The sequence below is a fragment of the Rhinoderma darwinii genome, chromosome 7, assembly GCF_050947455.1.
Source record: "Rhinoderma darwinii isolate aRhiDar2 chromosome 7, aRhiDar2.hap1, whole genome shotgun sequence".
In the NCBI taxonomy this organism is placed as follows: domain Eukaryota; kingdom Metazoa; phylum Chordata; class Amphibia; order Anura; family Rhinodermatidae; genus Rhinoderma; species Rhinoderma darwinii.
In genome coordinates this window covers 96,567,895-96,580,474 of record NC_134693.1, presented here as the reverse complement: position 1 = coordinate 96,580,474, position 12,580 = coordinate 96,567,895, and the positions used below count along the sequence as shown (strand labels likewise).

The 12,580-nt window shown below is 42.5% G+C and overlaps 1 protein-coding gene across 1 annotated transcript in view; it reads left to right on the top strand.

The window, feature by feature from the left end:
• FAM83F (family with sequence similarity 83 member F) overlaps positions 1–9,575 on the top strand; it is a 101,699-nt gene extending 92,124 nt beyond the window's left edge. The window contains exon 5 of the mRNA XM_075832315.1: positions 9,458–9,575. Within this exon, the coding sequence (XP_075688430.1) occupies positions 9,458–9,522 (65 nt within the window). The 3' untranslated portion in view covers positions 9,523–9,575. The remainder of the gene's footprint in view (positions 1–9,457) is intronic.
• The last annotated feature ends 3,005 nt before the right edge of the window (positions 9,576–12,580 follow it).

The window sequence follows — 12,580 nt, the reverse complement described above, 5'->3', positions numbered from 1 at the left end:
ACATATATACAACACCAGAACCAAGCTAATTACATATATACAAAACCAGAACAAAGCTAATTACATATATACAACATCAGAACAAAGCTCAGTAGATATATACAGCTCCTGAAACAAGATCAGTACATATATACAGCGCCAGAACCAAGCTCAGTACATAAATACAACACCAGCACGAATACAGCTTAATTTAGTGCAGTAGAGGTTTGCACTAAATTGTATACAGCTCCCAGCATGGCCCAAACAATGATAAGGATATGCTGGGAGTTGCTGTTTCACAAAAAAATCATACCACCCATCATCTTGCTGCAGATCATACAGTGACTACAGTACTGATTAGAGGCAGAATAAACATTTACATTACGTGGCTCACCGGTGACGATCTCAGATTCTAGTTGTTCTTTTCTCTTTTTTTCTCCATCCGGTCAAGACCACTATGATGACTTCTCCCGGCCACAGCCCATTTCTGCAGTTTGCAACTCAGATGTCTTCAGCTTCTCACTGTTCAAACATTTCTGCACCTATAAAGAAATATAAAGTTATCATCGTGCCAGACACTTAAATATACTTAACTATAATAGTACCATACACTGTCCCTGATTATAATAGCACTATACATTTCACCTCTAATTATAATAGCACCATACACTGTGTGCCACACACACACACACACACACACACACACACACACACACACACACACACCGTGCCCCCTGTAGATAGTGCCCCAATAGAGCTCCATGTAGATAGTGCCCTACGTAGAACCCCCTGTAGATAGTGACTCCTATAGAGCCCCTGTAGATAGTGCCCCACATACAGCCCCCTGTAGATAGTGTCCCACATATAGCCACTCCTGTAGATAGTGCCCTACATATATCTCCCCCTATAAATAGTGCTCCACATGTAGCCCATCCCTGTATATAGTGCCTCACATATAGCTCCCCCTATAGTGCTCCACATATAGCCTACCCCTGTAGATAGAGCCGACCTCTGTATATAGCCCCTCCCTGAAGATAGAGCCTGCCCTCTGTAGATAGAGCCCCCCTGTAGATGCTTTACATACTCACCTTAATCCTGTTCCAGCGCCATCCGGTGTCAATGCAGACCTGCTCTCTTCTAACATCCTCGCGCCGCTTGTGTTGTTGAAAGGCGCTGATTGGCAGGGCACTATGACTTGCCCTGTCAATCAGCGCCTTTCAACAATGCAAGCGGCACAAAGAGGTAATCTCGCCGCTTAAATAGTTGAAAGGCGCTGAATGGCCGGCCGTTCATCGCTTATAGTGCAGGAGGGGGAGGCGGTGGCTGGTTTCAGTGGCGCCGCCGCCCCCTCAGAGAGGCAGCACGCCGCCGTCATGGATGGTGCGTTCTTGGTGCCCCGCCACCTTCCCTCTTAGTTGCGCCTAGGGCACATGCCCCGCCAGCCCCCCTCTAGCTACGCCCCTGGGGTCGGCCATCAATTTTTAGGGACTGGACAACCCCTTTAAAAGGATCCTGCAATCCACATGATGCTGCCCTTAAGCAAATGAGTGACAGACCGCTGAAATCATTAAGTAAAGCTGTTTATGAGAACTTAGGCTCTGTTCACATCTGCGTTGGCCCTTCAGTTTTTAACGGAACCATCTAATTTAACGAAGACAGATGCAAAAACGAATGCCAATCTAAGGGCAGGTTTACACCTGCGTTTTTCTTTCCAACGTTCTGCTCTGTCAGAGGGACAGAACAACAAAAATACAGAAAGCGCTATTCCGTTGTATGACGGCCACAACCGGCGCCAGACGGAACCCATTGTTTTTAATGATTTCTGTCAGGTTTTGGTCAGGGTGTCTGTGGTTTTCGCCTGGATCTGTGACGGAGGCCCCTAACGGAGCATCCAACGCAGATGTTAACAGACTTAAAAAAAAATTTAAGGGTCTGTTAGCCAGAATCGTCAAGAAAACTGAAACTTTAACTTACGCTTGTTTCAGTTTTTAACTGATCCATTTTTTTCTGTATTAAACTGATCTGTTAAATGGAAGGCTGGGTTCACACCTGTGTCTGGTCATTCCGTTCTGCTTCATCAAAGGAGCAGAACAAGGGAACACCGGAGGGAACGGTTCCGTTGCCCCACGGACACCACAAGCAGCCAACGGAACCCATTGACTTTAATGGGTTCTGTCGGCTTTCCGTTGGGGTGTCCATGGTTTTAACAAAAACAATAGGACTGCATTATGCGCTATTGTTTCCGGTAATCCCAGCCGGATCTGCGACGGAGACCCCAAAAGGAGCCTCCAGCAAAGATGTGAGCAGAGCCTAAGGCTGGGTTCACACCTGCACTGGTGTTCCCATTGTTCTGCTCCATCAGAGGAGCAGAACAACAGAAATACCAGAAGCGCTGGTTCCATTGTACGACAGACGCCATTGGCAGCCAAGAAACCCATTGACTTTAATGGGTCCCTTCGGGTTTCCGTTTGGGTGTCCGTGGTTTTAACGAAAACAATAGCACAGCATGTTGCACTATTGTTTTCGGTACTTTTGGCAAGATCTGTGACGAAGACCCCTAACAGGGCCTCCAACGCAGATGTGAACAAAGCCTAACGGATACAAATGGAACACATTCTATTTGTATCCGTCATCCATTGACCTAAATGTTAAAAAAACTGAAAAGCTCCTTTCTGTCATTTTGAATAGAAAAAATATTGCAGCAGACTATTGTTTCCTGCGATAGGAAACCTGATGGAACAGTGAAAAACTGAGCACTAGAAAAACCCCATGAAATCAATGAGTACTTTGAAGGAAACATTTTATTCCATTTTAATGTTCTTATGATGGAATAGAATAACAAAAAATACAACACAGATGTAAGCAGAGCCTTAAATGCAAAGCCATTAAAAAATCACAATATACTGAAATACATTAGTATTGCAGTGTATTGTACCAGCGATCTAACGATTGCTAGTTCAAGTCACCTAGGGGGACCAATAAATAGTTTAATAAAGTTTTCAGTGGAAAAAAAAGAAAAATTCAAATGTTAAAAAAAAATTGCATTTTTCCTCTAAAGTAATGTAAAAAATAAAAAAGTAAACAAAATTAGTATCGACGCGTCCGTAAAAATCTTACCTATTACCATATAACATTATTTAACTCACACGGTGAACACCGTAGAAAATAAATTAAAAACATCAAAATTGCTGTTTCTTGGTTACAATAGCTCTAAAAATAATGTCATAAATAGTAATCAAAAACTTGTGTGTACCCAAAACACTGCTCAATCAACAAAAAAATAAAAAAGCAATGGCACTCAGAATATGGTGAATCAAAACTGTTTTTTCTTTTTTAACAAATATTTTTTTCTTTGTAAAAGTGGTAAAATATAAAAATAAAAAACAATATAAAATTGGTATCACCATAATCATACTTAGCCGCAGAATAAAGTTAAGTTGTAGTTTTAACCGCATTGTGAAAGCCTTAAAGAGGCTCTGTCACCAGATTCTCAAATCCCTATCTCCCATTGCATGTGATCGGAGCTGCAATGTAGAGAACAGTAACGTTTTTTTTTTTGGGAAAAACGTTCATTTTTGGCCAAGTTATGAGCAACTTTATATATATGCAAATGAGCTTTGAAATGGACAACTGGGTGTGTTTTTATTCGTATGTCCAACTGGGCGTGTATTGTGTTTTTAACTGGGCGTGTTTACTTGTTTTACTAACTGGGCGTTGTGAACAGAAGTGTATGATGCTGACGAATCAGTGACCAATCAGCATCATGCACTCCTCTCCATTCATTTACACATGTACAGCCACATACACAAGTGTCCTGATGATGAATACACATGACCTCCAGCCTGGACGTCATGTGTATTCAGAATCCTGACACTTCTGAATCTTTTCTGTGAGATTCCAGCAAGCCACACGTAATCTCGCGAGATTACGAGGTAAACGAGATTTCGTTTCCCTTGCTGGAAATCTCACAGAAAAGATTCAGAAGTGTCAGGATTCTGAATACACATGACGTCCAGGCTGGAGGTCATGTGTATTCATTATCAGGACACTTGATTAACGTTAATGCCTGTGTATGTGGCTGCACATCATGTTCTAGTAAGAATGTGATACTGCTGTGTAAATGAATGGAGAGGAGTGCATAATGCTGACTGGTCACTGATTCGTCAGCATCATACACTTCTATTCACAATGCCCAGTTAGTAAAACAAGTAAACACGCACAGTTAAAAACACAATACATGCCCAGTTAAAAACACAATACACGCCCAGTTAAAAACACAATACACGCCCAGTTTAAAACACAATACACGCCCAGTTAAAAACACAACACACGCCCAGTTAAAAACACAACACACGCCCAGTTGGACATACGAAAAAAAACGCGCCCAGTTGTCCATTTAAAACCTCATTTGCATATATATATAGAATAGCTCATAACTTGGCCAAAAATGAACGTTTTAAAAAAAAAAAAAAAACGTTACTGTTATCTACATTGCAGCGCCGATCACATGCAATAGGAGATAGGGATTTGAGAATCTGGTGACAGAGCCTCTTTAAAAACAACTGAGGAATCAGATTTTTTTCCAATTCCACCCCACAAAGATTTTTTTTTTAGTTTCCCAGTACATTACATAGTACTTTAAATAGTGCTAAAAGAAACTACAACTCCTCCCACAAAAAAACCCTCACACCACTCCATTGACGGAAAAATAAAAAAAAGTTATGGCTCTTGGAATGCGGGAAGTGGAAGCAAAAAAAATGGCTTTGTCAAAAAACAAACTGACTGACAAATGTGTTTCATACCAATTTGCTCTAAAATCTAACCTTATCAGTAATTGCGGTGTGTAAATGGCCACAATATCTTGGGAATTTTTATTTGTCTATCAATTTATTGTTATTGCTACCATTATAGAATGAATAGTAAGTAATATGATCAAAGAAAATACACCATAAAGATTAGTTGAATTATATTTTGCTATGATAAATTATACTTTTTTGAAAAATAGTTTCCATCATGTCAAAAGTAAATGCCCTACTCCGTAATGCGTTATAAAATAAATAATTGGGAATCCTGTCTGACTAGTGGCAAACTCTTCAAGTGTAAACTTTACTCAGTTGTCACAATCCCAAAGACGCATTTCATGCATAAAAAAAAACAACTTCTATTAAAGAAGTTATCCCATCAGGACAACACCAGACCATATGCCTCATTACGGTATATGGATGTCATAGCAGGAGGTCCCCCCTCTCAGGATTGTATTGCATGGACGACCATTCATTTAAATAGACGTATATATAATCAGGGCCGCCATCAGGAATTTCAGGGCCCCATACAGCTAAATTTTATGGGCCCCCCCTACCGTGGCACCGCCTGTTAACGGTACTCCGTCCAGCACTATATCATGCTACCCAGGGCCGCCATCAGGGGGGTATTAGGGGTACTGATGTGAGGGGCCCGGCCAAACCTAATTGAAAGGGGGGCCCGGCAACTGCCTCGACTTGCCTTTGGTAGAAAAAAAACAGGCCCCTGCAATGGGGCCCATTTTTTTCACCAAAAGAATGTTGTGAGCTGCGGGCCCCCCTCTCGTCATGGGGGCCGTCAAACACCGCCCACCCGCGCGACCGCGCACCCGTGACCTCACGCATCCGCGAATGCCCGCGCACGCACCCGCGACCGCCTGGAACCGCGCACCCAATTTTGAGGCAGCTTTTGACCTGCCCACACTATCTTGCCCCGTTATTTTGCTGCGTTTTTTGCCCGCGGCGATTGCGGACAGCAGACAAAAAATGCAGCAAAAAATGCATTTTCTGCCTCCCATTGATTTCGATGGGAGGTCAGAGGCGGAACAACGGCAAGAAAGGACGTGCTGCTTTTTCTTTTTTCCGCGACTGGCTCCCATTGATTTCAGATTAAATCAATGGGAAGTTGTTTGGTGCTGATTCTGACGCAGTGTCCGAGTCAATATCAAGGCCCAAAAACTCTGTGAACTGGGCCTTATTGTTAGGGCTTATTCAGACGAACGTGTAATGCATCCGTGCAACGTGCGTGATTTTCACGCGCCTCGCACGGACCTATGTTACTCTATGGGGCCGTGCAGACTGTCAGTGATTTTCACGCAGCGTCTGTCCGCTGCGTAAAACTCACGACATGTCCGATATTTGTGCATTGTTCGCGCATCACGCACCCATTGAAGTCAATGGGTGTGTGAAAATCACGCCCAGCACTTCCACAGCAGTATAAACTATGAATGAAAACAGAAAAGCACCACGTGCTACAAACATACAAACAGAGTGTCATAATGATGGCGGCTGTGCGAAAATCACGCAGCCACGCATCATATGCTGCTGACACACGGAGCTGTTATGGACCTTTTGCATGTGCAAAACGCCACGTTTTTTGCGCGCGCAAAAAGCACACGCTTGTGTAAATCCGGCCTTAGGGTAGGAACACACTAGGCATGAACACTGCGGATTTTATGCAACACATTTTATTGTGGAAAATACGCAGAGTATTACAGTCGCAGCAGAGTGGATGAGATTTGAACAAATCTCATCCACACGCTCCTCTGTTGCGGAAATGCTGCGGTTCTGCCGCAAAAATCACAAATGAGAAAAAAAAAAGGTACTTTTTTAAATTTATAAAAAGTTTAGACTTACCCCGGCCGTAGTCCTGGTGGCGCGATCCTCTATTCTTAGCGCAGCCCGGCCTCCTGTCATGACGTTTCATCCCATGTGATTGCTGCAGCGGTCACATGGTCTACAGCGTCATCCCAGGAGGCGGTGCTACGTTCAGAAGAGAGAGATGCGTCACCTAAACTACGGCCGGGACAAGTCTAAACTTTTTTTTCCCTGCAGGATTCCCTGCGGCTATCAGGGTGGATAAGCTGTGTAGTTTTACTCAGCATATCCGCCTAGTGTGTTCCTACCCTTTATTATGTTGCTCCTGGAGCTGCTGCCTGTCTCTAAATAGGCAATTGGTCCAGTAGAATTTGGAATAATTTTTTTTTGTGAACCAGCTTAAAAAAATACAAAACTTTTGTGTTAGGGCCTGTTCACATCATCGTTCGCTTCCGTTCCGGGGTTCCGTCTAAGGTTTCCGTCGGGTGAACCCCGCAACGGAAAGTGAAAGTGACAGCACAGCTTCCGTTTCCGTCACCATTAGCGCAGTCGACTACGCTATTGATTCCGTCCGAAAACCAGCCGGAATGGTGACGAACGGAAAACATTAGTGATGTTTCCGTCACCATTGAGATCAATGGTGACGGAAACGGAAGCTGTGCTCTCACTTTCACTTTCCGTTGCGGGGTTCACCTGACGGAAACCTCAGACGGAACCCCGGAACGGAAGCGAACGGTGATGTGAACAGGCCCTAACACAAAAGTTTTGTATTTTTTTTAAGCTGGTTCACAAAAAAAAATAATTCCAAATTCTACTGGACCAATTGCCTATTTAGAGACAGGCAGCAGCTCCAGGAGCGACATCATAAGGAACACACTAGGCGGATATGCTGAGTAAAACTACACAGCTTATCCGCCCCGGTAGCCGCAGGGAATTCTGCCAGCAAAACCGCAGCAAATAGTGGCGCAGGTTTCGTGAGGCATGTCCGCTGCGGGAATTCTGCAGGGGAAAAAAAGTTTAGACTTGCCCGGCCGTAGTTTAGGTGACGCATCTCTCTCTTCTGAACGTAGCCCCGCCTCCTGGGATGACGCTGTAGACCATGTGACCGCTGCAGCAGTCACATGGGATGAAACGTCATGACAGGAGGCCGGGCTGCGCTAAGAATAGAGGATCGCGTCACCAGGACTACGGCCGGGGTAAGTCTAAACTTTTTATAAATTTAAAAAAGTACCATTTTTTTTTTCTCATTTGTGATTTTTGCGGCAGAACTGCAGCATTTCCGCAACAGAGGAGCAGCGATCCCACAGAATAAATGGACATGCTGCGGCTTAAAAAGCCAAACTGCAGGTCAATTTTTTTTGCCGCGTGTGGATGAGATTTGTTCAAATCTCATCCACTTTGCTGCGACTGTAATACGCTGCGGCTTTTCCACAATAAAATGTGTTGCATAAAATCCGCAGTGTTCATGCCTAGTGTGTTCCTACCCTAAGGCCGGATTTACACAAGCGTGTACTTTTTGCGCGTGCAAAAAACGTGGCGTTTTGCGCATGCAAAAGGTCCATAACAGCTCCGTGTGTCAGCAGCGTATGATGCGTGGCTGCGTGATTTTCGTGCAGCCGCCATCATTATGACACTCTGTTTGTATGTTTGTAGCACGTGGTGCTTTTCTGTTTTCATTCATAGTTTATACTGCTGCGGAAGTGCTGGGCGTGATTTTCACGCACCCATTGACTTCAATGGGTGCATGATGCGCGAACAATGCACAAATATCGGACATGTCGTGAAAATCACTGACAGTCTGCACGGCCCCATAGAGTAACATAGGTCCGTGCGAGGCGCGTGAAAATCACGCACGTTGCACGGATGTATTACACGTTCGTCTGAATAAGCCCTAACAATAAGGCCCAGTTCACAGAGTTTTTTGGCCTTGATATTGACTCGGACACTGCGTCAGAATCAGCACCAAACAACTTCCAAAACCGCCTCCCATTGATTTAATCTGAAATCAATGGGAGCCAGTCACGGAAAAAAGAAAAAGCAGCACGTCCTTTCTTGCCGTTGTTCCGCCTCTGACCTCCCATCGAAATCAATGGGAGGCAGAAAATGCATTTTTCGCTGCGTTTTTCGTCCGCTGTCCGCAATCGCCGCAGGCAAAAAATGCAGCAAAAAAACGCGGCAAGATAGTGTGGGCAGGTCAAAAGCTGCCTCAAAATTCGGTGCGCGGTTCCAGGCTGTCGCGGGTGCGTGCGCGGGCAGTCGCGGATGCGTGAGGTCGCGGGTGCGCGGTCGCGCGGGTGGGCGGTGTTTGACGGCCCCCATGATGAGGGGGGGGCCCGCACCTCACAACATTCTTTTGGTGAAAAAAACGGGCCCCATTGCAGGGGCCTGTTTTTTTTCTACCAAAGGCAAGTCGAGGCAATTGCCGGGCCCCCCTTTCAATTAGGTTTGGCCTGGCCCCTCACATCAGTACCCCTAATACCCCCCTGATGGCGGCCCTGGGTAGCATGATATAGTGCTGGACGGAGTACCGTTAACAGGCGGTGCCACGGTAGGGGGGCCCATAAAATTTAGCTGTATGGGGCCCTGAAATTCCTGATGGCGGCCCTGGCCTGCAGGTCCATAATACAGAACCGCATGTACTCCACGAGTCATCGTACAGTCTATGAACATGACATTGCTGTGTGTGTAAGAGCCCTACTAGATAATAATTAAATAATAAATATATATAAGATAATAATAACTAATAAAATATCAATATTGTATTACATTAAATAGCATTATTTGTATTTTTCATGGCCACACTGTTTTAAAAATATAAATATATGGCTATGTTTTACACCTTTTTGTCATTCTTCCAACAGGTAATATCAGTCCAGTCTCCATCAAGAGTGAAAAGACAAAGCAAGACAAATGCATCTTATCCTGAAGCATGGGAACATCCTAAATAGTGCAAAAACAAACAAAAAAACCTGTGCGTCTGTCTGTGTATGTATATATGTGTGTATATATATATATATATATATATATATATATATATATATATTATAATTTATTTATTGCAGATGGGAAAGTAATATTAAAAAGCAGTTCTGCCAGGAGGTACAGTCTCAGGGATCATTAAAATCAGTATCCCACTTTGAGTTCTGCATGTTGCAGAGCATTTTAGAAGGTGTATCTGAGGGTTAAGTAGACCAATTTCAATGGACACTTGGTTTTTATAACTCCTGAAAATTATATTGCCAAGTTGACATAGGAAACATAATAAAAGCAGAATACAAAAAAAAATTCAGAAGAGTGTGGAGCTGGTGACAAATTCTGTACATTATATTTTATATCAGGATTTTTTAATGAACATTTATAAATGATCATGCAAAACCTCAAAAGCAACTGGCTGCAGTAAAAAAAGGTTTCCGCACATACATATGATCAGTGGGAAGGGTCATTTATTCCTGGCACACTTTTATATTTGTTTACGTTAAAAAAATCTACATCTACATGGAGCCTGCAGGTCAGAACTCCAAGTTTTTTTGTACTTACCTGATACCGTAAGTATATATTGTTAGGACCCATGCACACAGCCATAATTTTGATCTGCAATTACGGATCCATAATTACGGATACATTCATTTCTATGGCGCACGGACACCTTCCCATATATTTATGGGAATGTGTCCAGGCCGTAGAAAGGATCCGCAAAAGATAGGACATGTCCTATTTTTTGGAATTTACGGACTGTGTTCCTATACTTTATAATCGGAGCACGGTCCACAAATGCGGGTGACAGTCTGCGGCCGTCCATGGCCGTCTTTAGTGGACAGCTTGAAATGGTCCCGCCAAATTTATAAACAGGCATATGAAACTGTATATAGTAGACTGCCATTAAATAAAAACATATACCGCAATATATACAGTACATTTTATTGTATACATTTGTACTAAAACAGACGTCGGGAGAGGTGGCAGATCCTCTTTAAAAACTGCTGCAGGATCCTGAAGTGTCCCAGCTAAATATATGGCAAAAAGATTGGGGTGATAAATTGGAAGATTTTCTCTCTTATGTACGTACGTACGTACGTACGTACGTACGTACGTACGTACGTACATATATATACATGCTGACAGCTAGTTAATACAGCTGTCCCATTTTTTTTTAAAAAATATCTATAGAAACCAGGGCTTCCCTCAGAAATTTTTTAAAGTTTTAAAGTATGGGATATATGGTGTGCTTCTCCTTTGACGCATTTTTTTCTCCAGAGACCATAGGATGGCAAATATCATCTAGTGTTGCTAGGTTACATTGCTAGTTGATGTTATTGGTGGAATATACTATGTTCATTTCTCTATCTGGCTGTTATTTAAGTGATGTATTAACAAATGATGCTTCTTTGGATATCACTATGTAATATCTCTATCTATGTAATGATCACACATTCAACTTATGTTATGTTTACAGATGGTTTATTTAAGTAAACATTTGTTCCATTTTTTTTTCTTGCTATGAGTTCAATAAAATTCGCTTTTGAAAAAAAAATAAATTCTAAACAAGCCTGAGCAAGCACATTCTTGAAAGATTAAATTACATAGTTACATAGTTAGCTCGGTTGAAATAAAAGACACATGCCCATCAAGTTCAACCAAGGGATGGAAAAAGGGAAGGTAAAAATTTCTACACATAGGAGCTAATACTTTTTTGTTCTAGGAAATTATCTAAGCCTTTTTTTAAAGCCATCTACTGTCCCTGCTGTGACAGCTCCTGCGGTGACTATTCCATAGATTCACAGTTCTCACAGTAAAGAAGGCTTGTCGCCTCTGCAGGTTGAACCTTTTTTCTCCAACTGCCCCCTTGTTTTTGAGGGGGTTTTACATGGAACAGGTTTTCACCATATTTTTGTATGTGCCATTAATATATTTCTGTAAGTTAATCAATGTCCCCCCCCCCCCCCCCTTAGTCGTCTTTTTTCAAGGCAAAATAGGTTTAATTATTTTAATCTTTCCTCATAACTTAGATTCTCCATGCCCCTTATTAGCTTCGTTGCTCTTCTTTGTATTTTTTCTAACTCCAGGGCATCCTTTCTATGAACTGGAGCCCAGAACTGAACTGCATATTCTAGAGGAGGCCTCACTAATGCTTTGTAAAGTGGTAATATTACATACCTGTCCTGCGAGTCTATGCCTTTTTTAATACACGACAATATCTTGCTGGCCTTTGAAGCAGCTGATTGACATTGCATGCTGTTATTTAGATTATGATTTACAAGTACAGCCAGATCCTTCTGAACAAGTGACTCCCCCAGTGTAGCTCCCCCTAGGACATATGATGCATGCAGGTTGTTGGTACCCAGATGCATAACTTTACATTTATCTACATTAAACTTAATTTGCTAAGTGGACGCCCAAACACTTAGTTTGTTTAAATCCGCTTGCAATTCACGAACATCTTCCATGGACTGAATATTACTACATAACTTGGTGTCATCGGCAAAATAGAAATAGTGCTATTAATCCCATCTTCTATATCATTAATAAATAAGTTGAATAATAGTGGTCCCAGCATGGAACCCTGGGGTACAGCACTTATAAACGGGGACCTTTCAGAATAGGAATCATTGACCACAACTCTCTGGATACGGTCTTTGAGCCAATTCTCAATCCAATTACAAACTATACTTTCTAAATTTATAGTCCTTAATTTACCCATTAGACGTCTATGAGAGACAGTGTCAAATGCCTTTGCAAAGTCCAAAAACACTATATCCACAGCAGCCCCTCTGTCTAGGCTTCTGCTCACCTCTTCATAAAAACAAATAAGGTTGATTTGACAGATTCTGTCCTTAGTAAAACCGTGCTGGCTGTCACTTATAATACTATTTATTGTCACATAATCCTGTATATAGTCCCTCAATAGCCCCTCAAACATTTTCCCCACGATGGATGTTAAGCTTACAGGTCTATAATTACCCAAGGAAGATCTAGAGCCCTTTTTG